At 36.9% G+C, this 26,974-nt stretch overlaps 1 protein-coding gene across 6 annotated transcripts in view; it reads left to right on the top strand.

The window, feature by feature from the left end:
- PATJ (PATJ crumbs cell polarity complex component) overlaps window positions 1–26,974 on the top strand; it is a 327,386-nt gene that overhangs the window by 121,544 nt on the left and 178,868 nt on the right. For all 6 annotated transcript variants that reach the window (XM_045835301.1, XM_045835303.1, XM_045835300.1 and 3 more), the window contains 4 exons: window positions 7,283–7,354; window positions 8,952–9,129; window positions 15,028–15,138; window positions 18,829–18,906. In XM_045835301.1, the coding sequence (XP_045691257.1) occupies window positions 7,283–7,354; window positions 8,952–9,129; window positions 15,028–15,138; window positions 18,829–18,906 (439 nt within the window). The remainder of the gene's footprint in view (window positions 1–7,282; window positions 7,355–8,951; window positions 9,130–15,027; window positions 15,139–18,828; window positions 18,907–26,974) is intronic.

Below are 26,974 nucleotides of genomic sequence, written 5' to 3'. Positions count from 1 at the left end.
GGTGGGAACCAAAGCAATAAATGAAGGAGACACCAGAACTGGTGAAGGAGAAACCAGAGCTCATAGCACTATGAGTACGGGAGAGGAGTGAACAAAGGAGCTGGGGGTGTTGGCAAAGCATAACAGGGATGCTGTGCAATAGGGTAGGATTCATTGGCCCTAACATTTTTATTAAAACCTTAATCCAAGAATGGTTAGATGTCTTCTATCAACACAAAATGATACTGTCTTTGTTTAGCAACCTGTGACCCTCTCCTAGAGTTGTAGATAGAAACTACATAAAGCATTATTTACTGTGCTTCTGCATAGCTCACCTCTGAGTGGAAAGGAAAGACAGATGGGCCCCACCACTTGGAGAATCTGGTGGCTTTTTACTCAGCAGAACTGGACCAGCATGCAGGCTGCAGTGTTAACAGGCCTGATGTCCTATCCAGCTCCCAGAGGGATGCAATGTCGTTTCTTTCTTTCTTTTTTTAAGGTTTTATTTATTTATTTTTAGAGAGAGGAAGGGAGGGAGAAAGAGAGGGAGAGAAACACTGATGTGTGGTTGCTCCTCACATGCCCCCTGCTGGGGATCTGGCCCACAGCCCAGGAATGGGCCCTGACCCGGAGTCAAACCAGCAACCCTTTGTTTCTCAGGCTGACGCTCAGTCCATTGAGCCACACCAGCTAGGGCACAGTGTTGTTTCTTTAAGAGAGATGCCTGGGAGTAGAAGTACTGGAAAGGTTAGGAATACGTTTTGTGACTTTCTATGTGGTCAAATTACTTTTTAAATGAGACACCTTTGTCTTTTATGGTGCTTACTGTTAAACATTGAAGCTGGCTGGAGAACTCAGAAATGCTGCTTCTCTAAAGCTATACAATTGTCAACTATAGCATAGGAAAAGATCTAAACAAGTTTCCAAGCCCAGCCCTCCTTCCTCACACAGAAAACAAAATGGAACATCAGTTGTATTTTACTCAATTCTCCCAGCTTCTGGGAAGGAAGACATGCTTTATTCCAATCCCATTGCTTTTACTCCTGAAATGAATACTTCAACAAGCCAATTTCTTATGTAGGCACAGGTATTTAGGGGCTCCAACCTAACTTTGTCTTAGGAGATCAGTCTTGCATTTGAAAGTTGTATTTTGGCTTGTTCTCATAAATTTAGGATATATTTAAGTCTCAGCAGGTTCCAGAAGAGTTCCTTTAAATCCTATTCCCCCTTTTAATCTTTTAGAAAATGCCCCATGGAGTTAGGGTCAGAGGTGAATATTTGCCTTCCCGAGTACTGCATAGATTCTTTGGAAGACAGTTTTTCATATTATCAGGGTGTCCTGAAGTACTCAAGCATATTTTAGAGTTGCTTCTTTGCATTAATTTTTATGTAGGATATTGCAGACTTATTAACATGCACTGTGTTTTTCCATCAAGCCAACTTCTTAATATTTGGAGGCAGGAAAAGTATTAAGAGGTCAGATGCACCTTTAAAGTGGGGCTCTTTACAAAGAGAACTGTGGGTGGGCAGGATATGATAACTCTGGGAAGAATCTGAGTAACTTTGTTCTGAGTATCCTCCTTTCTTCCTAAGGTCACTTGAGATCATGTCCTCAGAGCTCACCTGGCTTCAGTCTTTTCCTAACTCATCTTTGTCATCACCTGCTGCCTGAAGACATATGGGTGCCTATAAAGGGGGCTGTGTGCATTTCTCAGGCTAATAGCAGATCTGTAGCATAGATATATTGTGGGTGCTGTTCAGATTTTTCCTGTTATTTATAGCTACATGACCCTGAGAAAGTTTCCCTGAAGTCTGTATTTCCTCACTTATAAGTAGGTAGTTCTACAGATTAAATAAAAGTGAATATAAAGGGTTTCGTTTAGTGCCTTTAACACAGTAAATGTACAATGAAAGGTTGACAATGATGCTAGGTAACAATGACAGATTCATGGGCCTCGAGGTTTATCTGGGGCCAGTTCGTTGTTGCTGAATGTTTTTTAAACACTCAAGGAGATTGTAGGGTTTTTCTCTGTTTCTTTTATGGCAAAATAAGATTGACTCACAGTAAGTAAAACTAAGTGTCAGAGGGTAAAGCCTTAGAAGGATGATGAACTTGGGATGAAAGACATATTTTAAATGGACAAGAAACCATGCTGTAGGTATAGTAGGATACAAATGAAAAGAAATAGTTTCACACATTAAATACTTTGTTATGCATGGGGAGATAGAATAGGAGGCAGGGTGTCACATCTGGGGAAAGGATTAAATGAGTTGTTATAGTTGAGCCCCCAAAATGGTGTGTGGCATCTAGTGCTTTCTAAACAAATGGTGGATGTTTAATAGGTTTGCCTTTGAGATAAAGTGACAAAAATCATGTGTAAGTTCAGAACATTGGTAGGAAGCTGAGGATACAAGGGAAAAGAAATGGGTGCATTCGAGGGGGGACTGCTCCAGAATGTCTGAGCTGGGAGGAGAAAGGGGAGGTTTCAGCACAATTCTGTTGGAGCTTTTGCCCACACGGCAGTGATGGTGAATGTGAAGAATCAGGACAGGAGGTACATAGGAGTGTTACACTAATGTCACTGAGACTGTAATTAGACTTGATTACTAATCCAGGCTCTACAGAAGGCCAAAAAGGACATAAAGTTGACCTAAGGAAGCAACTTACCCTTTATGGCTTGAGCCATAAAACACAATTTTACATATTAATAAAATGCACAAATTTGAAATGGACAGTTTTTTTTTAATTTTTCACAAATGTGTAGAGTCATATTACTGACAGTCCAATCAAGATATCAAACATGTCCATCACCCCAGAAAGTGTCCCCAGCCCCCTGGCTGTGCCATGCTCCAGACAAACACTAACACGACTTCTTACAGTGTAAATTATTTTTCCTGTTTGAGAACTTATATAAGTGTGATCATACAGTAGGACGTTTTTGCGTCTAACTTCTTTTTACTCAGTACCATTTCTGTGTCGTTCTGAACTTTAACATGAGGAGTGCCTAAGTCCTTACATATGCCAGTATCAAGCAATAATTTGCTTCGTACCCTCAAAATCAGTGTAACATCTGTATAAGTAATCAAACTAGTTTGGAAAACACTAGTGCTCACTCTTCCTGGCTCCAAATGCTCAGTATTCACTATGGGGTGTCACGCCAAATAGCCATATAAAATCTATATTTAAAGAGGCAAAAAAAAATTTTTTTGAGATAGCTTAGTTGCAACCAGAACTCTTTCTGTTTACATCCTTTTAGAGTGCTGAGTTTACTTGATCCTCATGGCTTAGTACGTAAAAATTTTATATGAAGAAAAGGTATATTGGAAAGGAAAGGTCACCTTGGCTATTTGGATCCATCTGACTATATGATGTTAGAGATTTTATTTGTAAAGGGATTGTATGTCATGATCAAGTCTTACTATTAACACCCACCTGTTCGCTAATGAGCTACTCCATCTTTCCTCCAAATCTGTAAAGAATGATAACTTTGGGCATTTATAAAAAGGTCAGAAATAAAAAAGTATTGTTTTTATCGGATGGTTAATTCCCTTGGAGAAAAACTGGTTAAATGTAAGAGGTAAATTTCAGTTATTTTAAGACTTAAGACTTTAACTTGATTGAACTATTGACCATGTTTAATTATAGTACAAATTATAAAATTTGATGTTAGAAATCCCTTGTTAAAGTTTTAAATATGTTTATGAGAATTTACATTTTAATATGTGCAATAAATGTACTTTCTCAGTTAAATTTTATTTTGGGTTAAAAAGTATACACATTTGTCAATGTAAAGTGACTACATTAATTTGTATAGTTTCTCATCTTCTGTGACTGTATTTCCAGACCTAATCACACTATCTGGATAAACTTTTACAAGTTTTATCTCTAGTTAGGTATGAAATAATCTGATTAAAATATGTGCATACCAACTCCCTGAGAAAGACAATATGCTTTGAAAAAGTCAATGATTCTCTTCCAAAAAATAATTTTTATATACTTTATGTAAAATTTTCCATATTGAATTCTGATAGTGAAAGTATATCTGTACCATAATAAAAACATGTATGTGGGTTTTTCTTCCTTAATGCCTGTTATGAACTGTTTTTGCTCACAACACTCCTGACACCAAACACGTGAGTTTTTCCTTCAGCCAACAACCAGTTCTCTTGGAGTTGGTGCAGACTTCACAACATAAAGGTTTAATATGGCCAAACTGCCCTAACTTCAGATGCCAGTTTCCAATTGTACTTCTGACAAACCAGCTTTAAATTGGATGTTCCTGTGACTCTTCCCTCAGGTCTGTGAGGATGGCTTGCAGAACTCAAGAGAGCACTTTACTTTCAGTTATGGTTTATTATAAAGGATACAACTCAGGAGTAGCCAAATGGAAAAGAGGGATAGGAGAAGATATCAGGGGAGCTGTGGGGTGGCACTGAGCTTCCATGACTTCTCAGGGCTTGTCGCCTTCTCAGCATCTTGATGTATTCTTTAGCCTGGAGGCTCTCTGAACCCAGTCAGTTTGGGGGTTTTTTGTTGTTGTTTCTGTTTTTTTATTTGTTTTAAATGGAGATTCCATTACATAGGTACAATTGTTTATATCATTGGCGATTGGTGCATGAGCTCAACCCTCCTCCCCTTCCCAGAGGTGGGGCTAGAAGGTCTAACTCTAATCACCTGTTTGTTTCTGTGGCAGCGGCACCCTTCCTGACACTGTTTAGGGTCCTACCAAGAATCACCTTATTAGCATGAACTCAGGTATAGGTGTGGTTGAAAGGAGCCTGTTATTAAAAACAAAAGATGCTCCTATCACCCATATTACTCAGGAAATTCCAAGGGTTTTAGAAGCTGTATGTCAGGAACCAGGGCAAACACCAGCTATTTATTTCTTATTATCATACCCGTCGTAATTTGGGGTACAAGAAAGTGGCAAATGGAGAAGAGGAAGGTTTCAGTGTTGGTTTGGTTTTTAGTTTTCAATCTTACTTTGATATTGATTTAAAATGGAATTCTAAAATACAGCAGAGCATGAAGATATTTCTTGCAGTAATTTTCATATTCCAAAAAGCAGGAAATAGTCTAAATGCCTCACATTTAGGATAGCAGGTAAGTTAAATTATATCCATACCACAGACTATTGAGGTGCTATTAAATAAAAAATTATGAAGATTATGATAATATGTGGGGAAAATTTTGATACAAAAAGTGAAAAATTTGCAAAGGATATAAATATTGGTTGAACTTCAATTAATGCCAGTTTTATCTCATTTAATCCTCATTACTATTATATAGGACAATCAAAATATGAAAGTGCCTGTGATGATTACAACTCTCCAGTTAATAGTAATATGCCCTGACTGGTATAGCTCAGTGGACTGAGCGTGGGCCTGCGAACCAAAGGGTTGCTGGTTCAATTCCCAGCCCGGGCACATGCCTGGGTTGCAGGCCAGGTCTCCAGTGGGGGGCATGTGAGGGGCAACCACACATTGATATTTCTCTCCCTGTCTTTCTCCTTCCCTTCCTTTCTCTCTAAAAAATAAACAAATAAAATCTTTTAAAAAATAATGTGATATGGCAAAGTGAACACCTCACTTAAGTTGGTGAAATTGTGGGAGCATTGCTTAGGGATTGCATTCCAAGGCTCATTAACAGAAACCCTGCACTTAGCATTGGCTTAACCAAACAGGGCCTTAGTTTCTTTTCATGTATAAAGTCCTGAAGAAAGTGATCTGTTAGAATCTTAAATAAGTTTCTCCTTTCTTCTCTGCTGTCCTTATGGCTTCTCACTGTTTCTTCATGATTTTAAGACAGATGCCTTACTACCAGTAAGGGGAAGGGCATAGGGCAAAAGGCTCCTGCCAGCTGATTCTCCCTCCATTTAAGGACTTTTCCTGGAAATCTCATCCAGGGACTTTTACTTCGGTGTCACTAATCAGAACTATGGCACATAGTTACCATTAGCTGAAAGGAAGTCCAGCAATGTATTTTTTCGAGCTGGGCATAGTGCCACCTGGAATAAAATAGTTCTGTTGGTGAGGGAGAATGGGGGAGAAGATGTTAAATAAGTAACCAGCAAATATCTGCCAAAGTGTTTTTGCCTGAATGCTATGATGCTTTTAATCATAAAAAATAGATTGGCCAAGGCAAGAAGGCCATCTGGTAGTGGCTGAGATGTTAATGACCCCTAATGATCCCAATTTCTTAACTGATTTTTGGAATGTCTAGAATACTTTCAGCTTTCTCCTTTACACTCATCCTTAAGCCATTATATTCTAGAAAGTCAGTAGAGCGGTAAGTAGGTGGAGTTTTGCTGCTTTTCACAGAGTTACTTGAAAATTCAGAGATTAATAGAGCATTGAAACTTAGTGTGGAAAGAAAGGTTTGGATACTGTGAAGAGGTTGTGTGTAGAATGAGCCTTCTCTGAGCTTCAGTTCCTCATGTGGGAAGTGAAATAATATGACTTGCTGGGCCTACCTCACAGGAGGAGATTTCACAAAAAGAGTGGTAGTGCCCACAGGTTTGCACAGAGTAACACAATTTACAATATCAGATACATTATTTCAGTTGGTGGTCCAAAGTCACACGCTTACTTCATGGCACAGGTTGCACTGGAGCTTAGGACTCCTGACTCCTCTTCCAAATGAGATATGGCTGTGTCTGTACCCTACTACAGCACTACTCATATAATTACTCTGTAATTCAGCGTTTTGTTACCTGATTAAGCAGTTCCATACTAACATAAGTTGATGGGCAAAAGTATGATAATGATAGGTGGGAGTATCAAATTGGATAACATAAGTAAATCTCTCTGTAAGCTGAAAAGTGATGTATATAAAATATTCACAGGATACAAGTGATGGGAATTATTTACAGTGACAGAAAAATCTAGCAAGAGGGATCATGTTTACTGACTGTTTAGCCATGTATGTTGTTTATATTAGCCTGTTCTTAGCTGGTCAATCAACATGAATTTTTAAGGCATATATTTTATAATATTTTATATATTGATAGAGAAACAAATGTGAAGTTTTACAAATCAAGCATATTTTTTGAAAATAGCAAATAGAGTATTATCAATAATGGTGTTCATAATAATTCTATGATTTTCTGGTGCTGTGGGTGTTTGTTGAGTCGAATGTTAAAGCAGTATATTTTTGGACAGTTGACTATTGATGTAAAGCTTCAAAATTAAGAACTATTTAACTACATGTAATTGTGCAATTTCAAAACTTTCCAACAACCTTTAATAACAAGTTTGTGTTTTATAGATTGTGTGTGTATTTTTTCTTTTCCTTTTTCCTCAGTGAGTTACCTGAGAGAGAAGAAGGTGAAGGAGAAGAAACTCCAAACTTCAGCCACTGGGGTCCACCAAGAATGTACGTCGATGACATTATTGGCTTTCTCAATGGGACAATACAACCAGCCGCTTTTTCTTTAACTTAATATTGTCATTCAATCATTCTCTAATGATTGAGAAAGTGCTGTTCACATGTAGATGAGCCCAAAGTTTAGTTTCATTTTGTTTTATTTAGAGACTTTTAGCCAGGCAAAATCACTATAAACCAATATTAGGAAAATCTTTATCATACTCTCTCAGAGAAAGCAATTTCCCAATGTCCATCTATGATAGTAACTGATAGACTAAGAAGAGTTTATCACTGCCTCACTAAGCAGAGCAGATCGGGCTGCCTTGAATGCAGAAAAGCCTCTTTACGTATAAACAACAACAGTAGTAGTTGAGGCTACATCGTATACTAATTTATCTTTCCCCCCAACCCTTGTATTATCCAAGTTCGCAGCTTGTGTGAGCGAACGAATGTGTTGGGCCCATCTTCTGTCAGATTCCCTTGTGATTTCATGTAGTCACGAGGGCTGCACTTTATTAGGATTATCCAAGTCTTCCTTTAGCTGCTCTGTGTATTCTTCATGCATTATTAATTTCACTGTGCCTATTGAAACTGTCTGTTTTTTCTTACACTTCTGACTCTTGTCTCAAAAACTCTTAGGAACAGTTTTCTGAGCTACTGCTTTATTTGCATTAATTATTGGCCACATCTGTGCAATTTGGGCAAAATTCATAATATTTTGAGGGGAAAGTTTTATTCCATATGTTTTTAAAATGATGCGGATATACGGAGAAAAAGAAAACCATCCTGTCTTAAGAGCAGGTAAAATGTGTCTTCCTCTTGCCCTGGCTGGGTAGCTCAGCTGGTTAGAGCATCATCCCCCACACCAAAAGGTTCTGGCTTCAGCCCCTGGTCAGGGCACACACCTAGGTTGCAGGTTCAGTGCCTGGTCAAGGTGATTGGGGTCCAAATGGGAGGCAACCAATCGATGTTTCTCTCATATCGATGTTTCTCTCTGTCTCTCTGTGTCTCTCTCTCCCCGGCCCCACCCCACATGCTTCTTCTCTCTTTGTCTAAAATCAATAAATATATCCTTGGGCAAGTATTTTAAAAAATTTGTCCTCCACTTATAGAACCACAAGTTAAACCTACTGAGTGGGAAAAGCAGCCTGGGCAACAAGCCTCTCGATGGCAAATTTATTTTATTCTAAACTTTTTGCCAAAATGATATGTGACTTTCTTGATTTTTCACTCATTTGTTATTTCCTTAATCCATTCTTTGCTAATAATTATGGATGTAGATGAAAAGGACTAATGACAGAGCGCATGTTGTGGTAGGAGATGGGAACATTCAGGCCTAGCTAAATCTCTCAGTAGTGAGTTATACCTATTGTTTTAGAGACCCGTCCTTTTCAGAATTTAAATGTTCACATATGCCATGAATTACTGATAATATCTCTTAATTTTGGAATGTGGTACAATACCTGTAACATTTGTAAAAATACATTTAGAAAATATATTTATATAAAACGAGTCACTAGGATATGGTGCAAATTGAACACTTACAGTGATAACCCAACAAATTAAATTTGTTTCATGAGGAAATTTTGTTTTTTTCTTTTTACAGTGTTGAGATTTTTAGAGAACCCGATGTGTCTCTTGGTATCAGTATTGTTGGTGGACAAACCGTTATAAAACGCCTGAAGAATGGAGAGGAGCTGAAAGGTATATTTATCAAACAAGTTTTAGAAGACAGTCCAGCAGGAAAAACAAACGCTCTTAAAACTGGAGATAAAATACTTGAGGTAAATGACGTTAAAATTCCATTTTTGTTTGAATGTACTATAAAACAGTAAAATAATCATTTAGCCGGAAGTCCTTTCTTCATGTGTTGGGGTTTATGTGTTTACAATTGCTATATTTTGTTATGGAGAAAAATAACAGGAAGCAGGATAAGGAGTGACAGGTAGCAACAGGTAGTGAAGGCAGTAGTTTGAATTAATAGGTTTGCCAAGGAAGACTTTGGAACAAGAATAGGAAGTGAGAGAGTGAGCCTTGTGGGTTTATGGGGGAACAAGGCTCCAGGAAGCAAAAACTGAAGTGTGAATACTGTGAATGCAGTGAGACTCTGTTAGGGAATTATGGATGCGCTCACAGTTTGTTGGTTTTTTTAAAGGATGCTCAGGTTTCTGGAGCAGGTATGGTTTCTTTTATTTAGCATTTGCATAGTACAATTTTTTTTTCTTTTTCATCCTTACTTGTGATTTTATTATAGTTGTATTTTTGTAAGCAACATATAACTGGATTTTGCTTTTTAAAAAATCTAAGTTGATAATCTCCATCTAAGTAAATAAGTGACATTAATTCATTTTTTTATTTTGATTACTGATATATTTGAACTTAACTTTTAAATATACATTTTATATTTTGTTTCTCTTCTTCCCTTAATTTTCTATTTTGAAATAATAATAGATTCATAGAAAATTGCAAATAAATGTTCAGGGGATCTGTGTGTACTTTTCCCTCAGCCTTCTCCAATGTTAATATCATACACAAGTGGGCTACAACAGCAAAACCAAAATACTAATATTGGCACAGTTCATTGACCTTATTCAGATTTCACCAGTTATATGTGTACTTATTTGTGTGTGTGTTGATAGCTCTACACAGTTTAATCACATATGTAGCCTTGCATAACCACCACCACAGTCAAAAACCTCAGCTCTGGCATACCACAAGACTCCCTGGTGTTGCCACACCTCTCGAGCCACTCTTCTCTTCATCCCTAACCTCTGACAACCACTAATCTGTTTCTTTTTTATTAGGTATATTTTATTGATTATACTATTAAAATTGCCCCAATTTTTACCCCTTTGTACCTCTCCACCCAGTACCCCAATTCCCTCCAGCAGTCCCCTCCCTTAGTTCATGTCCATGGGTCATGCATAGAAGTTCTTTGGCTTCTCCATTCCCTATACTGTTCTTAACATCCCCCCTCAGTATTTTGTACCTACCAATTTGTACTTCTGAATCCCTGCACTTTCCCCCCCATTCTCCCTGCTCTCTTCCCAGCTGATAACCCTCCAAATGATCTCCATACCTGTGATTGTATTCCTGTTCTGGTTGTTTGTTTAGTTTGATTTTTAGATTTAGTTGTTCATAGCTGTGAATTTGTTGCCATTTTAATGTTCATAATTTTGATCTTCTTTTTCTTATATAAGTCCCTTTAACATTTCATATAATAAGGGCTTGGTGATGATGAACTCCTTTAGCTTTACCTTGTCTTGGAAGCACTTTATCTGCCCTTCCATTCTAAATGATAGCTTTGCTGGGTAGAGTAACCTTGGATGTAGGTCCTTGCCTTTCATGACTTGAAATACTTCTTCCAAGTGATTTCTTTAATTATCCTGATAACCAGTATTTTCAGCTGTGCATATGAAAGGTTGGTTATCTCCATTTCATTTAGTTCTTTTCCTGGAGTTTTGTTCTGTTCTTTCATTTGGCCCATATTTCTTTCTCTCCTCTATTTGGCAGCCTCCCTGTGTTTGTTTCTGTGTATTAGGTAGGGCTGCTTTGACTCTCTGTCTTAGTAGTGTGGCCTGTTGTAGAAAAGGCACCTGTAAATTGTGTGGGGCAGAGCCTTAGGTAATCATCCAGATGTGGCAACCCATTTCACCACTTTGTGGCTCTGTGTAAGGGAGAGCTCAGAGAAGAGACAGTGCCTCTGCCTGGTCTCTGGAGATTGCCTAGGAGGAAGCTGTCTCCCAGCACTTACACTTCACTATCTACCTATATGCCACTGGTGCCCTTCCAGCTGTTGCCCTCGTGCTGATTCCCAGAGGGTATGTGTCTGCGTGAGTCCCTAATCTCTTGCAGGCCCTGTAAGAGGAGTCTCTTCTCTTGAGAATCCTGCAGTGTCTTCTGCCGCCCCAACCCCCACTGGTTTTTACATCCAGAAGTTATGGGGACATACCCTCCTGGTGCTGGAACCCTAGGCTGGGTGGTCTGATGTGGGGCTGGGATTGCTGGCTCCTGAGGTATCCCTCCCAATTTTTATCCACCACATGTGAGTATGGGTTCACCCATTCCACCACCTCTCCATGCCACTCCACATCTCTATGCCTCTCCGTGTCTCTGCCCCTTTACCAGTCTGAATGAATGTGGCTTCTTTAAATCCTTGGTTGTCAGACTTCCACACAGCTCCATTTTCTGATGAATCTGGGTGATACTTGTTTCGTAGTGTAGTTGTAATTTTCACTGCAGTTGTGTGTGGAGGTGAAGTGTTTACCTACATCTCTATCTTGACCAGAGTCTAATCTGTTTCTCTGTGTCTGTGATTTTGTTATTTCACTGTTGTCACATAAATGAATCATACATTATATATATTTTTTGAATTGGCATTTTTACTCAGAATAATTTTGCTGAAACTCATTCAATTTGCTGTGTCCATCAATGGTTTGTTCCTTTTTATGGCTGAGTAGTATTCTATGGTGTGGAGGCACCACAGTTGATTCATTCATCCATTGAAAGACATTTGGGTAGCATCCAGTTCTTGGTGATTCTGAATAAAGCTCCTATAAACATTTGTGTTTTTCTGCTTTTTGTTTTTTTGTTTGTTTGTTCCTATAAACGTTTGTATACAAGTTCCTGAGCAAAAATAAGTCTTTGCTTCTCTGGGATAAATAGCCAAGAGTGCAATTGTTAAGTGTAAGTTCACTTTTAGTCTTGAGCTGTCAAAATTTTTTCCAGAGCAGACATACCGTTTTATATTTCCATGAACAATGTATGGTATTCAACAAAATTGGTATCGTCACTCTTTTTCTTTTTTTTTTTTTAAAGATTTTATTTATTTTTAGAGAGGGAAGGGAGGGAGAAAGAGAGAGAGAGAGAAACATCAACGTGCGGTTGCTGGGGGCCATGGCCTGCAACCCAGGCATGTGCCCTGACTGGGAATCAAACCTGCGATGCTTTGGTTTGTAGCCCGCACTCAATCCACTGAGCTACGCCAGCCAGGGCTTGTCACTGTTTTTCATTTTAGACATTCCAATAGGGATATCGTGATATTTCATTATTATTTTAATTTGTGTTTCCTTAATGACTAGTGATTAATATTAAGAACTTTTCATTTGCTTAATTGCCATCTCTATCTGTCCTCAGTGACATGTTTATGCATGTCTTTTTTTCTGCTTGCTAATTGGATTGTTCATTATTTTATCTTTTTAAATTTTAGGGGTTTTTTTCCCTCTCATCTCAACTGGCTGTCTCTTGAAAAGAAAGTATTCTCTCACTTGTCCATTATCACTTTCACACATAGTAATAAGAATGCACTGTTTTGTCTCAGACTTAATAATTTATATTTCTTCAAACTCGTAGCAGACTTGAAATGTTACACTCTAATATGGATTTTGTCAAGCATAATAAGTCATTTGTTTACTTTTTTCCCTGTGAAAGGTTACTTGCTTGTTTCATTTTTTAAGTAAAGCATAATAATAATTTCTTTGTCCTAAAACAATTGCATGAACAATTTCAGTTCAGATAAAGAAATTTTTAATACCAGGAAGTTTGAACTTAGTTTGAACTTAGTGTAATTTTTAGAAATGGGTCTTCATTTGTGTGAATGGACACATTTTGGGTAGATATTTTTCTGTTGTAATATGACAGAATTCCATTTTCTCCCTAACTTTCCAACTTTAGTGATTCCCATTTAGCACTGTGGAAAAGGAAAACAAAAGCTGATTATTACTGGAAGATGAAGTAGTTTTAATATGGCCTCTACTTCTCTTATTGTTGAATGTTTGGGGGAATAGGTTATTTATAAGAAGCTTCATCAAACTGTTGTGGCAGCTTTTAAGCTTCACTTTAAATTTTTTCTATATATATTTTATTCATTTAATATTATTCATATCCTTCCTCAATTCACATGAGAAGAGAGCTTTTACAGAGCATTAAAATCTTCCAGTGGTTGTCTAGTGGAATAAAAAGTCACGTTGCTACTATGGCCTTTTGGATCTTGCATGATGTGGCTTCAGCTGCCTTCCTGACCTCACCTTTCTTCTTCCACATCTTTCCCCATTTTTTGGACTCACCTGCCTTTTAATCCCTCTAACATACCAAGCTTCTGTCTCTTACCTGAAAGCCCTTCTCTGTCTCTCAGGTTCTTGGGTGCTCACTCTTCTTCCTACTCTGCTTAGATTCAGTGATAGATCACCCTCATCACTCCAACTCTGGATCTTCTCTCCTTTCACTGAACTTGTGCACCTCTTTGTTTATTTCAGGTCTCTAGTGTCACCAGAGAAAATAATTGCCATGCTGTCTGGTCTCATTAAATTCATGACCACCCCTTCAAGTGGTTCTTTGTTCTGCCCTGTAATCCTGTAATATTTCCCAGTTGTTTCATTTTCCTATTCTATAGGTAACTATTCCCAACCTCCTATACCTCTTCCTCAGATTTAATCTCACTTTATGATCCTTGTTTCTTCTTCCATTGACAAAATAGAAGCAGTCAAAAAGGAACTTCCCCTTGCTCCAGCTGCATGCCAGATCTTTTCTCTAACAGTATCTGTAATGACAAATGAACTGTTTGTGGTTCTATCTAAAGCCAATTGCTCTAACTTGTGCAGTAGATGTCAGTCCCTCTTCGCTGTCCAAGGATTTGCCTCTACAGTTGTCACTTTTCTCTCTGTCATTCCTTTTTCCTCTCCACTTCATCAGCACTGCTGTAATATCTCCCATATTAAAATCAAAAACCTACTTTGGTTCCACATCTGTCTCCACCCACATTCCTATTTCTTTTTGTCTCCTTACAGCGCATTGTCACTATTCATTGTCACTATCTACCCAACAATTACCAAAGCTTTGTTACATTATTGGTTTGAAAAATTGGTTTTGTAGCCCTGGCTGGCGTAGCTCAGTGGATTGAGTGCGGGCTGTGACCAAAGTGTCACAGGTTCGATTCCCAGTCAGGATACATGCCTGGGTTGCAGGCCATAACCCCCAGCAACCGCACATTGATGTTTCTCTCTCTCTCTCTATCTCCCTCCCTTCCCTCTCTAAAAATAAGTAAATAAAATCTTAAAAAAAAGAAAAAGAAAAATTGGTTTTGTTAAATATGTTTGACAAGTACAGAATGTCTTGGAGATTATTGACATATTCTCAAAATAGGCTCTCTGAGATTTATATAATAAGGATCCATTTATACTTTTAGTGAAAGTAACTGGATGTTTTCATACTTTTTTTTAAACATAATTTAAGAAATGTTCAACTGCTCAATTGTGATAATGGACAATTTGCTTAAAATGATCATTCTTCCTGGTCTGAGAAAAGAGTCCAGAGAGATCCCCACCCTCCCCTCCCCCTACCCAGAACTATGTACTGTGTTAGTGACAGGGGCGACATTATAAACTCAGCCACTTAAGGTTCTGTTACTGACCAAGCTGCTATTTTGAATAATTACATTTAACCAGGCCCATTGTTATTAAGATATCTGTCTTACTTACTTTTCTTGAAGGTAAACCATTACTTCCTTAAGTGTGTCCCAAAACAGCAAAGCTTTTGATGGGCCAATCTTATTTTTATTCTGGCTTTGGTCTAATTCATTGAACTCTGGCAGTTCTCATAGCTATGTAATACACATGAACTTGGAATTAACCTATCCACACTATCTACTGTCTTTCTAATTGAAATAAATTGCTTGTGTGCTGTAGGTGTCTGGAGTAGACTTGCAGAATGCCTCACACAGCGAAGCCGTGGAGGCCATCAAGAACTCAGGGAACCCTGTGGTGTTTGTTGTTCAGAGCTTGTCGTCCACTCCAAGAGTAAGCTTCAGTTTATACTTTTAAAAAGTTTAAAAATGTTCTCTGCATCTGTAAACTAAGTTTTAGCCTCGAGGTATTTTTCTATGTATTTCTATTTTTACTCTACTATTACCTAGAGAAAGCATTGGGTTCATAAAAATTTAGTTATTAATTTCAGTTTTCCCTTATTTACTCCACTTTTGATCTCCTGACTAAATCTGAGTCAGTCCAGTGTGTGTTGGTGTAAGTCACAGGCTATGGAATCAAGCAGAACTTTTTGCATTTCTTGATTCCCTATTTACTAGGTTTGCTAACTTGGAGCCAAGTTACTTAACTTTCTGAGCCAGTTATTTTGTTCATAAAATACTTTGAACATAAAGAGTGTCAGGTATGAAACAATTCTAGAGATACTATCAAATGTTTTGTGTATTTATTAAAGCATGTAAAAACACAAACATGTTGTGCTGTTGTGTATTCTGTTGGAGATTCCAAATTCAAAAATAGTATTTAATCATAAAATTTTTCTCCATGATAAATCACTCTTGGTAGAGAATTGGAACTCTGATGTGCAGATGTCCATGGCAGGGTGTGTATTTATATTGCAGTGTGTAGCAGAAATGTCACCCTTAAGCCCTGTAAGTGGAAGCAGTGTTTATTGTTTTTAAACTTTATAATGGAAGACAGCTGTTCAACATATAGGCATATCTGAACACTAGAAAAAGTGTGCATATTTTTAACATTTGCTTTCCAATACAGCATTGTACTTTTCAACCTTTTATATGTCAAGGCACACAGAAAGTAATCATTATGTGTCAGATTGGGCAAAGAGATGACCCTACACCCAGGGCATCAATATGCTATTTCGATGCCCTCGTAACCGGCCTTCACACAGTGGGCTGCAGCCTCTCCCCACTATGCAGCTCTGCTGTGATGTGCTGCGTTGCAGTTCAGCCCCTCTTAGTCTTGGCACTGTGTTTACGCGCCGTCAGGGCCAGCTGAGAGAGGCAAACTGAAGAGTTCTTCTTGAACTCTTCTCATTTTCCCTGAAGAAGTTCTTCTCATTTTCCCACAATTCGAAATTCAAAATGTTGTGTGGAATCTACTTTTAAAACTTTCGTAATATTGAGAAAGTAGTTTATACCATCACTTTTATTTCTGGAAACTGAGTTCAATAGGAAAATTTGGCATGATTATTCCTCACCAAATGGTACTTTCCAAAGAAACAGTGTTGAATTAGAGTGAGCCAATCAAATTATGAGGCCATCTGTGAATGCGCTGCCAAAAAATATTGAAAGCCTTCAATAAAATAGGTTATCAAGTCAACAAAAACAAGTCAAGCTTTCAATCCAGCCTTTGCTGGTTTGCTGAGGTGGAAATTTTTGCCTGGATGACATAAACAGTGCCATTTCTTTCAACTCTTCAAAAAAGAAAAAGAAAAAGAAAATCTCTTCAGCGTTGTGCCAGGCTCTCGTCGACCATCCCCCATGCAGCAAACGGACTGCCGTACTGTGAATTGGATTCCTCGAGCACTGAACTCTCGGTGGTTCTGGTGAAGGCAGCATATTTGGGGCCTGGTGTTAGTTACTGAGTCCAGGACTTGTTCCATTTTTTAGCACAAAGTGATTCCTGTTGAATGAAGCAATAACAGGAATAAAGGTTCACGTCTTTACAAACTGGCGTTCTGTTTAGCTCACTTATTGCACAGGTAGTGTTGATCATCACAGAAATAGGAAATACAGCCAAATGCTTAAATTAATCATTTTTGACCAGTTTACATTACTTTGAGCCATTCCCTCAAAGCACCCCAAAGAAGTCATTTTCTAAGGTGGGGCCCATCAAAGGCCCTATGTCTAACTGTGCCTTGGCCACATGGAAATTCTCATCAACACCGTGAGTTGAGCGGTAGCATTTAAAGACTTGCCCGTTTTTTCTTTGAGTTGTATTTTATTTTTTATACTTGTGCTTTTAACAGATGTTTTAGGTGTATCAATAATATATTGCCTTTTTAAACCTTTTCTCCTGAATTTCTCGCGTGTACGTTTAGCATACTAGAAAGAAATGTGTGTATCCGTTTAGATTTACTTAGCAAATGTTTATTTGAGAGGGGACTCCATTATTTATACTGCACTTCTCTATAAATAGCTTTTATGCCAAGGGTATTTTTCCCCACTTAATAACAGAAATACATTTAACAGTGGCACCATGTATTTTTTAATGTTCAAAAATAAACCCTTTGGAAATTAGCGTCATGTCTTCAGTCCCTTAAATTTATTTTCATGTGCTGTTTTCTTTTTTTCCTTATATTAGGAGAAACAGTGGTATTTCCTAATACCATTGTTTCATAATGGTGCCTAAATTTTTTTGGCACATGTACATTTTGTACATTAATCATATATAAATATATTTTTGCTTTCACAGGAAATAGGTTGTCTTTTACTTTTCATAAAGCTATAGTCCTCTTGCTAAGTCTTTTGTATTCCAAATTTTGCCAATGATATATGTCCAGAAATATATTTTTCTGCTGTCTGAAAAACAAACTGTAAACCTTATAAATGGCAACTGACCTTCCGTCTCATCCCAAAGCTTATAGCTGCAGCAGGTTTTGAACTCTGATTGTTGTGTGCATTCAATAGAGAAGTAAATATTAAGTGCTAGTACCGTGTCTATTCACATATGAAGCACCGAATACATGGTGATATGTCATTACTATTGTTTTATACTTAAATAAAACATATCTGAGACTTTCTTATTTATTCCCAAAATTAATTTATTTCTGCAGACTCTATTAAAATTGAAGAAAAATTAATCTTAAATTGCATGTAGAGAGAAAGTTTGTTTTTGCCTTTGTTTTTAAAATTATCCCTAGAAAGATGGTTTCTTTAAATTTGTGAGAGATTTCTTTTTCTTTTAATCTTTGTCATCAGATTTGTATGCCAAGGTTTTTGTGTTAGCTATTTGGGTAACTTTAAAAAAAAAACACTACAATTTTGTATTTCCCAAAGATGTTTCACACATAGTTTTGCAAAAAGTAATCTATGATGTTGGGACCATAAAGGATTAAAATTATTTCTATGAAATTACACTCTTTCATGTAGAAACATTTATTGAGTGCAGTTATGTACTAGTCTCTTTCTGAGCACCAGGGTTGTAGTGATAAATAACACTAAATTCCAGCTTTTATTGGGCTTTTATTCAGTGATATAAGTAAATTTGAAATTCACCTTTATGCTAACAGTGATAAGTGAAATATTTATTGAGTGTGCACAAGTGTGCTAAATAACATACTTGAACTGGGGTACAATGATGAATAAAGTAAATCTATCAAGTAAACAATGGCTTCCTATGTCCTAGAAATTAACTTAGACCACTGTATTTTGCAAAACGAAATGTTTGGACAACAGTCAGTATCATGACTTCCTTTTTAGTCTCCTTCATCTTCACTTTCTGGGTCTACGCACACAAGACTATGGATTTATTACTCCTCGATTACTCACACACACACCACAACTTGTTATATTGCTTGTCAGATTTCACAATTTGTATCATTTGTCTTAAATTGTATTTCTCATGTCTTTATGTTATACATGCAATCAAAGAGTTAAGTAAGGTTTTTAACTGTTTTTTTAAAATTACATTTTTGTGACATTTCACTGTTTTCTTCCTCCCCCCTCCTTTTTTCTTTCTCTCTCTCTCTTTTTTTTTTGGTGGCAGGTCATTCCTAGTGTGCCTAATAAAGCCAACAAAATCACTAATAATCAGGACCAAGACAACAAAGAAAAAAAAGAAAAGGTAACTTGAACCTCTCAAGCTTTTAAAAAATGGTTTTGGTTTCTATTTGCTTATCTAAGCTACAGTTAATAAGAATCTTATTTTGATGAGTATTTGGGTAGATGTACTAAATTTATAATATTTGCTTTCTGTGAACATACTGTCCAGGATGAAGGCCAGAAACCTAGGGAAGCGTAAGTATAAAAATGTTACAGAACACCAACCAGCCACTGCCATCTTCATCTCTCCTTTCTGTTTAGCTGGACCAGTTGTCCATTCCCGGAAATGCCTTGCACACTGGGAGCTGCTGAGACTTTGATCTTGGTGTTCTCTCAGCCTGGAAATCCATTTCCCACATTGCTCTTCCTTTCTGTCCTCCAAGGAGCAGGTCAAAGATCATCTCTACTGAGAAAACTTTCCCTAATGTCAATCAGAATTAATTGCCCATTCCTGTCTTCCCACCTCTATTCTAGTAGAATTATTTTATCTCAAACTTGTTTTAGGATATGGTGTCAGTAAGGGATGAATTTTCATATTTTTACAAGGATAACTAATTATCCTACTCTTTAAAAATAGGCCCCCCTACTGGTTTGCAACACAACCTTTGTCAAATCTCAGGTTATCAGGAGAAGTCTGTTTCTGAGCTTTCTCTTTATCTCTGCCAGGACAAGTACTGTTCTACATAAATATTAAGCCTAATAGTAAATCTTGTCTGCTTGGACAACAATTTCCTCTTTTACATATTTCTTCTTTAGAAGTGTCTTACCTATTTGTATCCTTTTTCTTTCCAGACAAGTTTTAGAATTGGCTTGTTAAATCCCACAAAAATAGCTCTTTGGGGATTTTGTTTGGAATTGTGTCAAGTCTATAGATTAATTTGAAAAGAAGTTACATCGTTATGATAGTGAGACTTCTTAACCATTAACATGGTATATCTTTTATATACCATTTTATTTTTTAAAAAATATTTTATTGTTTATGCTCTTATAGTTGCCCCAGTTTTTCCCCTTTTGCCCTACCCCCAGCCCACTCTCCATTCCCGTAGTCAATCCCAGCACTGTTGTCCATGTCCATGGGTCATGCTACATGTTCTTTGACTAATCCCTTCACCTTCTTTCAACCAGTACCTCACTCCCTTCTCCCCTCTTACAGCTGGCGGTCTGTTCCATGTTTTGATGCCTCTGATTTTGCTCATTAGTTTATTTTGTTCATTATATTCCACTTATAAGTGAGATTGTATGGAATATATATGTATATGTACATACATATATATACGAACTTAGAACTTATTGATTTTTCTTTTATTTCTTTCAATTTTTATAATTTTCTTCAACAAGCTATTGTAATCTTTGCTTTATTCCTAGATATCCTTGTCTATTTCTGTTCCTTTTAAATATTTTTAACTTGTATTTCTTGCTCATTGCTAATATATAGACAGAGAATTGATTTTTACATATTTATTTGACATCTTTAACATTATTCTCTTATTCTTTTATAAAATAAGACCTAGTATAAAACACTGGGAAAACCAAAATGCTGAAATAAAAAGATTAAAATCATTTGTAAACCCATTCCCTAAAGATAAACATATTAAATACTTCATGTAGAGCCTTCTAGTGTCTTTGGGTATGTTCTCTATATGTGTATAAAAAGTACTTTTCTTTTAAGATTTTATTTATTTATTTTTAGAGAGGGAAGGGAGGGAGATAGAGAAAAACATCAATGTGCGGTTGCTGGGGGTTATGGCCTGCAACCCAGGCATGTACCCTGACTGGGAATCGAACCTGTGACACTTTGATTCGCAGCCCACACTCAATCCATGGAGCTACGCCAGCCAGGGTTTAAAAAGTACTTTTAATAAGAATATGACTCTCAAATTTTATTACTGTGTGTATAGATTTTTATTTCTGGATTTTTCTATATAGCTAATAATAATCACTTTGGCTAAAAGAAGTTTTCTTTTTCCTTTACCAGACTTTCTTTTTCTCGTTTACTATGTCTGCCAAGATCCCTACTATGTTTAATAGAAGTAATGATAGCTAACATTCTTGCCATTTTTATCCTCCTGATGTTTAAGAAAATGCTTTTAATGTTCCATCATTGAATATGGTGTGTTTTTAAAATTTTTTTGTAGACAATTCTTGAAGTTAAGGGTGTATTCACTTTTATTCTTATTTTGCTAAGAATTTTTATAATAAATGGCATCAGCATTGAATTTTATTGTTATTATCTGTATTTACTGCAATAATTGTGTGAATGTGTAGGGTTTTTTTTTTCCCTGAGTCCCTTAAACTGGTAAAATCACATTAATGGGTTTTACACGTTGAATAAATCTTGACTTCTTGGCTTAAACTTAATTTCATCCTTATCTGTTTTGGCCATTGCTAACATTTCTTCTAGGGTTTTGCATCTGTGGTCATTAATGAAATTGTCCTGGAATTTTCCATTTATGTACTACTCTGATGTTGGTTATATGAGACTACTAAAATGAATAATACGAATATTCTTCCCTTCCTTCTTCCCTCCCTCCTTTCCTTCCTTCCTTCCTTTTTAGTTCTCTGAGAGTTTGTGTAAAATGATAATTATTCCTTAAGTGTGTGGTCAAACTAGCCATTGTAAGCCTGTGTTTTCTATGTGGAAAAAATCTAAAATAATAGATTTAGTTCTTTAATAGTTGTTGAACTGTTTACATTTTCTATTTGTTCTAGAATGTTTTGGTTACTTACTGTTTTCTAGGAATATATCACTAACTTTTTACATTTGTTGGCATAAAGCTGTTCAGGTGTTCTCTTAATTTGTGTTATCTATGCTCTCTCTATAGTTGTCAGTTTTTCTTTCTGAATATAGTTTTTTTTTACATTTCTTTCTTAGTTGATCTTCAAAGTTATTTTCTATTTAATTCCTCTTTTTGAAGAATTAACTTTTGAATTGTGTTAGTCTTCTTTGTGGTATCTTTTTTCTATTTAATTTACTTGGTTTTTGTCTTTATATTGCCTCTCTTTTTTGTTACAGTTTCTTCTCTCTTTTTTTGCCAGTAATCTTTAGCTAGTTATAGAATTTATTTATTTTTAGTAATTTTTCTTTTCTAAAATAATCATTTATTTTTCTTCTAAGTCCCTCTTTACCTGCATCCCAAGATTTTAAGTTGAATTTCTATTGTTTAGTACTAAGTTGTTTTTCTAGCTCCCAACATTTCTTTTTCACCCAAGTTTATTTAGAAATGTATGCTTATATCTCTATTTGAATATTTTCAAAACTCGTTGGTATTATTTTCTAATATATTTCAGTTTAATCAGAAATTCTAGTTTGTATTCAATATTCTCTTAAATTGGTTGAAACTCTTCTGTGGCCTAGCACATTGTCAGTTATTGCATATGTATATTTGTGATGCAAAAGAATAGCTATTACCTAGTTATTCGGTACAGGTTTTTATACAAAGTCTTTAAGGCAAAATAATTAATTGAGATATTTAGATACTTTATGTACAAATTTATTTTGGGGGGAATGGTCAGGGTAACCTTTTTATCTCTCTTTTGATGGCAAAATTAGCCTATTTTTATGTAGTTTTTCAGTTTTTATTTTATATTTCTTCAAATTAATTTATTAGGTGCTTCCAAGATTTAAATTTTTATATCTTCCCAGGAAATTGGCCCTGTTATTAATATGTGACATTATTTAGTAATGCCTTGGCATCTATTTCATTTAATATCCCTGAAAATATCCCCACTTTCTATGTTTGCCTGGTATTTTGACTTGGAAATTTTTGAGCCACACACAGAATGAATTTTGGTCTCTAGCCTGAGTGTGTCTTGGCATGTAAAAAATGCTCAAGGGACACTGGTTTTTCTTTTTCCCTTTTTTCCTTCCACCTCAAACTAAGTCCAAGGCCAGGAAACATTTCCTACTTACTGTACCCTAATATCAAGATTCTGGTTTGTTTGATTGATTTGTTTGCTTTTTAAAAGCATATTTTCTTGATTATGCTATTACATTTGTCCCATTTTTTTCTCCCTTTTATCCTCCTCTACCCTGCACACCCCTTCCCACCAGCATTCCCCTACCCCCTTAGTACATGTCCATGTGTCATATTTATAAGTTCTTTGGCTTCTCCATTTCCTATACTACTCTTAACCTTCCCCTGTCTATTTGGTACCTACCAATTATGCTTCTTAGTCTGTGTACCTTTTTCCACACTCTCTGTCCTCCCTATCCCTGCTGATAACCCTCCATGTGATCTCCATTTCTGTGATTCTGTTCCTGTTCTAGTTGTTTGCTTAGTTCATTTTTGTTTTTGTTTATATAGGTTCAGTTGTTGATAGTTGTGTTTGTTGTCACTTTACTGTTCATATTTTTTATCTTCTTTGCCTTAGATAAGTCCCTTTAACATTTCATATAGTAAGGGCTTGGTGATGATGAACTCCTTCAACTTGACCTTATCTGGGAAGCACTTTATCTGCCCTTCCATTCTAAATGATAGCTTTGCTGGATAAAGTAATTTTGGATGTAGGTCCTTGCCTTTCATGACTTGGAATATTTCTTTCCAGACCCTTCTTGCCTGTAAGATTTCTTTTGAGAAATCAGCTGATAGTCTTCTGGGAACCCCTTGGTAGGTAACTGTCTCCTTTTCTCTTGCTGCTTCTAAGATTCTCTACTTACCTTTCATCTTGGGTAATGTAATTATGATGTGCCTTGGTGTGTGCTTCCTTGGGTCCAATTTCTTCGGGATTGTCTGAGCTTCCTGGACTTCCTGGAAGTCTATTTCCTTCACCAGATGGGGGAGTTTTCCTTCATTATTTGTTCAAATAAGTTTTCAGTTTCTTGCTCTTCCCCTTCTTCTTCTGGCACCTCTATGATTAGGATGTTGGAACATTTAAAGTTGTCCTGGAGGTTCCTAAGCCTCTCCTCCTTTTTTTGAATTCTTCTTTCTTCATTCAGTTCTGGTTGAATGTTTCTTTCTTCCTTATGTTCTAAATTGTTTATTTGAGTCCCAGCTTCCTTCCCTTCTCTGTTGGTTCCCTGTATATTTTTCTTTATTTCACTTTGCATAGCCTTCTGTTCTTCCTCTATTTTGTGTCCATACTCAGTCTTATCTTTGAGCATCCTGATTACCAGTATTTTGAACTCAGCATCAGATAGGTTTTCTATCTCCTCATCACTTAGTTCTTTTTCTGGAGGTTTGATCTTTCATTTGGACCATATTTCTTTGTCTTGGCATACCTGTTACATTAAGGGGCAGAGTCTTAGGTATTCACCAAGACAGGGCAACCCACGTACCTGTGTTGTGGCACTGTATGTGGGGGCAGGGTCCAAGAAGGAATAATGATGCTTGCTTGGCTCTCAGCCAGCTCTCAGTCACTTCCCCTGTTACCCACAAGTAAATTGAACACTTCTGGTGCTGATTCCCAGGTGGGTCGTCTTGTGTATGGTCCAGGACCCCATGGATCTCTCCAACAAACTCTCCTGTGGGGCTGGGAGTTTCTCCCATTGCCACAACCCCCACAGGTTTTTATAGCCAGAGGTTTTGTGGCTTTAGTTTCTTGACCTTGAATTCTGGGTTGCTTAGTCTGTCTTCCTCCCCACTTGTTCCTCCCAGTTTATCTGTATGTGACCACCTGGTCCTCCAGCTGCTGCCTTGCCCAGTCCTCCAGCCATCATCTTGCCATGCATCCTCTCTGCCCACAAGGGTGCCTGTCTTCACCCTTCTTACCAGTCCGGATGAATGTTTCGTCTTTAACTACTTGGTTGTCAGCCTTCCACAGAGTTCAATTTTCTGGCATTGTGGTTGTTTTTTGTTTTTAAATTTGTTGTAATCTTTCTTTTGGTTGTGCAAGGAAGCAAAGCATATCTACCTGTGCCTCCATCTTGGCCAGAAGTCCTTGTTTGTTATTAACTTTATTCTAGATTCCCCCCTGTGAAAAGGAAGGAAAAGCTATAACTGAATTGAATAGTTGGGATATTTTTATAGACATGTGCATTGGGGTTGATAAAAATTCCATGAGGATTTGGGAGAAGGATTTTGCAAAAGGATAAGGAAAAGTAACATAAGGTTGCTTACCAAATTGTAGGATTGCCCATTTTAACCTGGTTGACCACCTTCTTTGAGTTCAGATTATAATCATAAAGATTACATTCTGATTAGCAATAGCATGTACTGTGGGTGCAAGATTCTGTGAGCAACTATTAATAAACACAGATAATAGATTCTGGAAGACTGTGGTGTAGCAGCGTTAGTAACATATAGATTGCAGGTGATCTTGCAGAATTCTTTCTCAACATTTTGTAGATATGATAGGCTTTGTTTGTGAGAATTGAGATTGGAAGGGTGATATCTTTACTTCCATCTCCCACCTTGCTTGACCTCAAGTGGAGATTGGAGCTAATTAAATTGCTAGCATTCACTGGATAAAAATAAGTAGGAACTGTATGGTTATATTTATATAAACACCTAGAAAATACAACCAGTATTGACAAAAAAGGAGATTAGTAGTTAAGGAGAATGGGGTGCCAGGGTAAAAGGTGGGCAGGAGGGATTAAAAAGGGGCACAAGGAAACTTTCAGGGGTGATGGTAACGTACATTATCTCATTTATGGTAATGGATTCAAATTGGATACTTTGAAATGTGTATGGTTTTTTATGTTAACTGTATCTCGATATACTACAATAAAGCTTTTAAAGACAAACAAAAATCTCCTGCCTTTCTGGAGCTTGCATTCGAGTAGGGCAAAGCAAACAATCTAGAATTCAGACACTGCTGTTTTAAAGCACCTGGAGGCAAGACATGAACACCCACAAAACATGGCTTCTGAAAGGGGCTGAAATGTAAGCTCCATGAGTGGGGGAATCTCTTGTCTCATAATAATGCCCATTGCCCAGGACATTGCCAGACCCCTAACAGGCACACAATACATACTTGTTGATTGAATAAAGACTCCTCGAAACAAAACAAAATCACTGGCTTCAGGCCACCAGGGATTGTCATATTCCCTTTGGAATTTATTGATATTTCTGTTATTGGTCACATGTTACAAAAACACATTTTTGAAACTTTGTCATTTTTATGTGGTTAACGGGTTTCTCAGAACACTTAGTCTACCTTATTGCTTAGGATGTTGATTCTAAGGTCCAAGCACTCATCAGTTGTTTATTGAAATTTACAGTGTGCCAGGTACTGTGCAAAAGTTGGGACATAATGTCAAAAAGAAAACAGATAAGGGACCTGACACAGATAGTAAACACACATAGATGAATAAACTGATTACTAATTTAATTACTTTGAGAAAACAAGGTAATGTATTTGATTCAGGAAAATTGCACATAAGGTCCCAGGAAGGAAAAAGATAAATATGTGATTCTTATCAACTGTGCCTTGTTCCATTAAACTGAATTGCTTTTCAATATACAGCAAGAATATTTTCATTCAACTGTAAGTTTGGTATGACTGTATCGTTAAGGACTATTATATTGGTGAAATGCATTATAAAAATGTACTTATTCCAGGTGAGTTCTTAAAATGAGTACATTCTGTTATATATAAATTATACCTCAATAAGGTTAAGACACATCTATTTCAACTGAAAAATCTGGACACACGCTACACTCTGGGACTAAGGGAAACCTCATGAAAGCATTTCACAAAGATCAGAATGGTCTCTTGTGAACTCCTTGAGGGCACGTTAGTGTTACCAAATGCGTGCTCTCAGATCATTCTTAACAGAGTGTTCCATCAGTGTCCATTCTTAACAGAGTGGTTATTTGTTATTCCAATGAATAACACAGTGTTCCATCAGTGGTATTCTGCAGTGTGCTAGACCTTAGAACTGGCTGATAATACGCAGCTTAATGGATAGGAATTTGCGATATTCTTTTACACACACACAAAACGTAGATGTGGGTATTATTCAACATTGATATAAATGTTTTTATAGTCTTATATATCTTTGTTTATACTCCATACCAATAAGATCAAGAAGATCAGAGAGAAAGTACACCTGTTTCAAAATGACAATTACCCAATCACTTTGATTTTGTGAATTTGGATTCTTGCTTAAAAATGCCTTCAAGTTAATGGTTTCTGTGGAAAAGTTTTCT

Source organism: Phyllostomus hastatus, unplaced genomic scaffold, assembly GCF_019186645.2.
Source record: "Phyllostomus hastatus isolate PE091 unplaced genomic scaffold, TTU_PhHast_1.1 phas_contig_209, whole genome shotgun sequence".
In the NCBI taxonomy this organism is placed as follows: Eukaryota; Metazoa; Chordata; class Mammalia; order Chiroptera; family Phyllostomidae; genus Phyllostomus; species Phyllostomus hastatus.
Note: the sequence above shows the minus strand (reverse complement) of the source record. Positions and strands in the feature narration are given on the sequence as shown.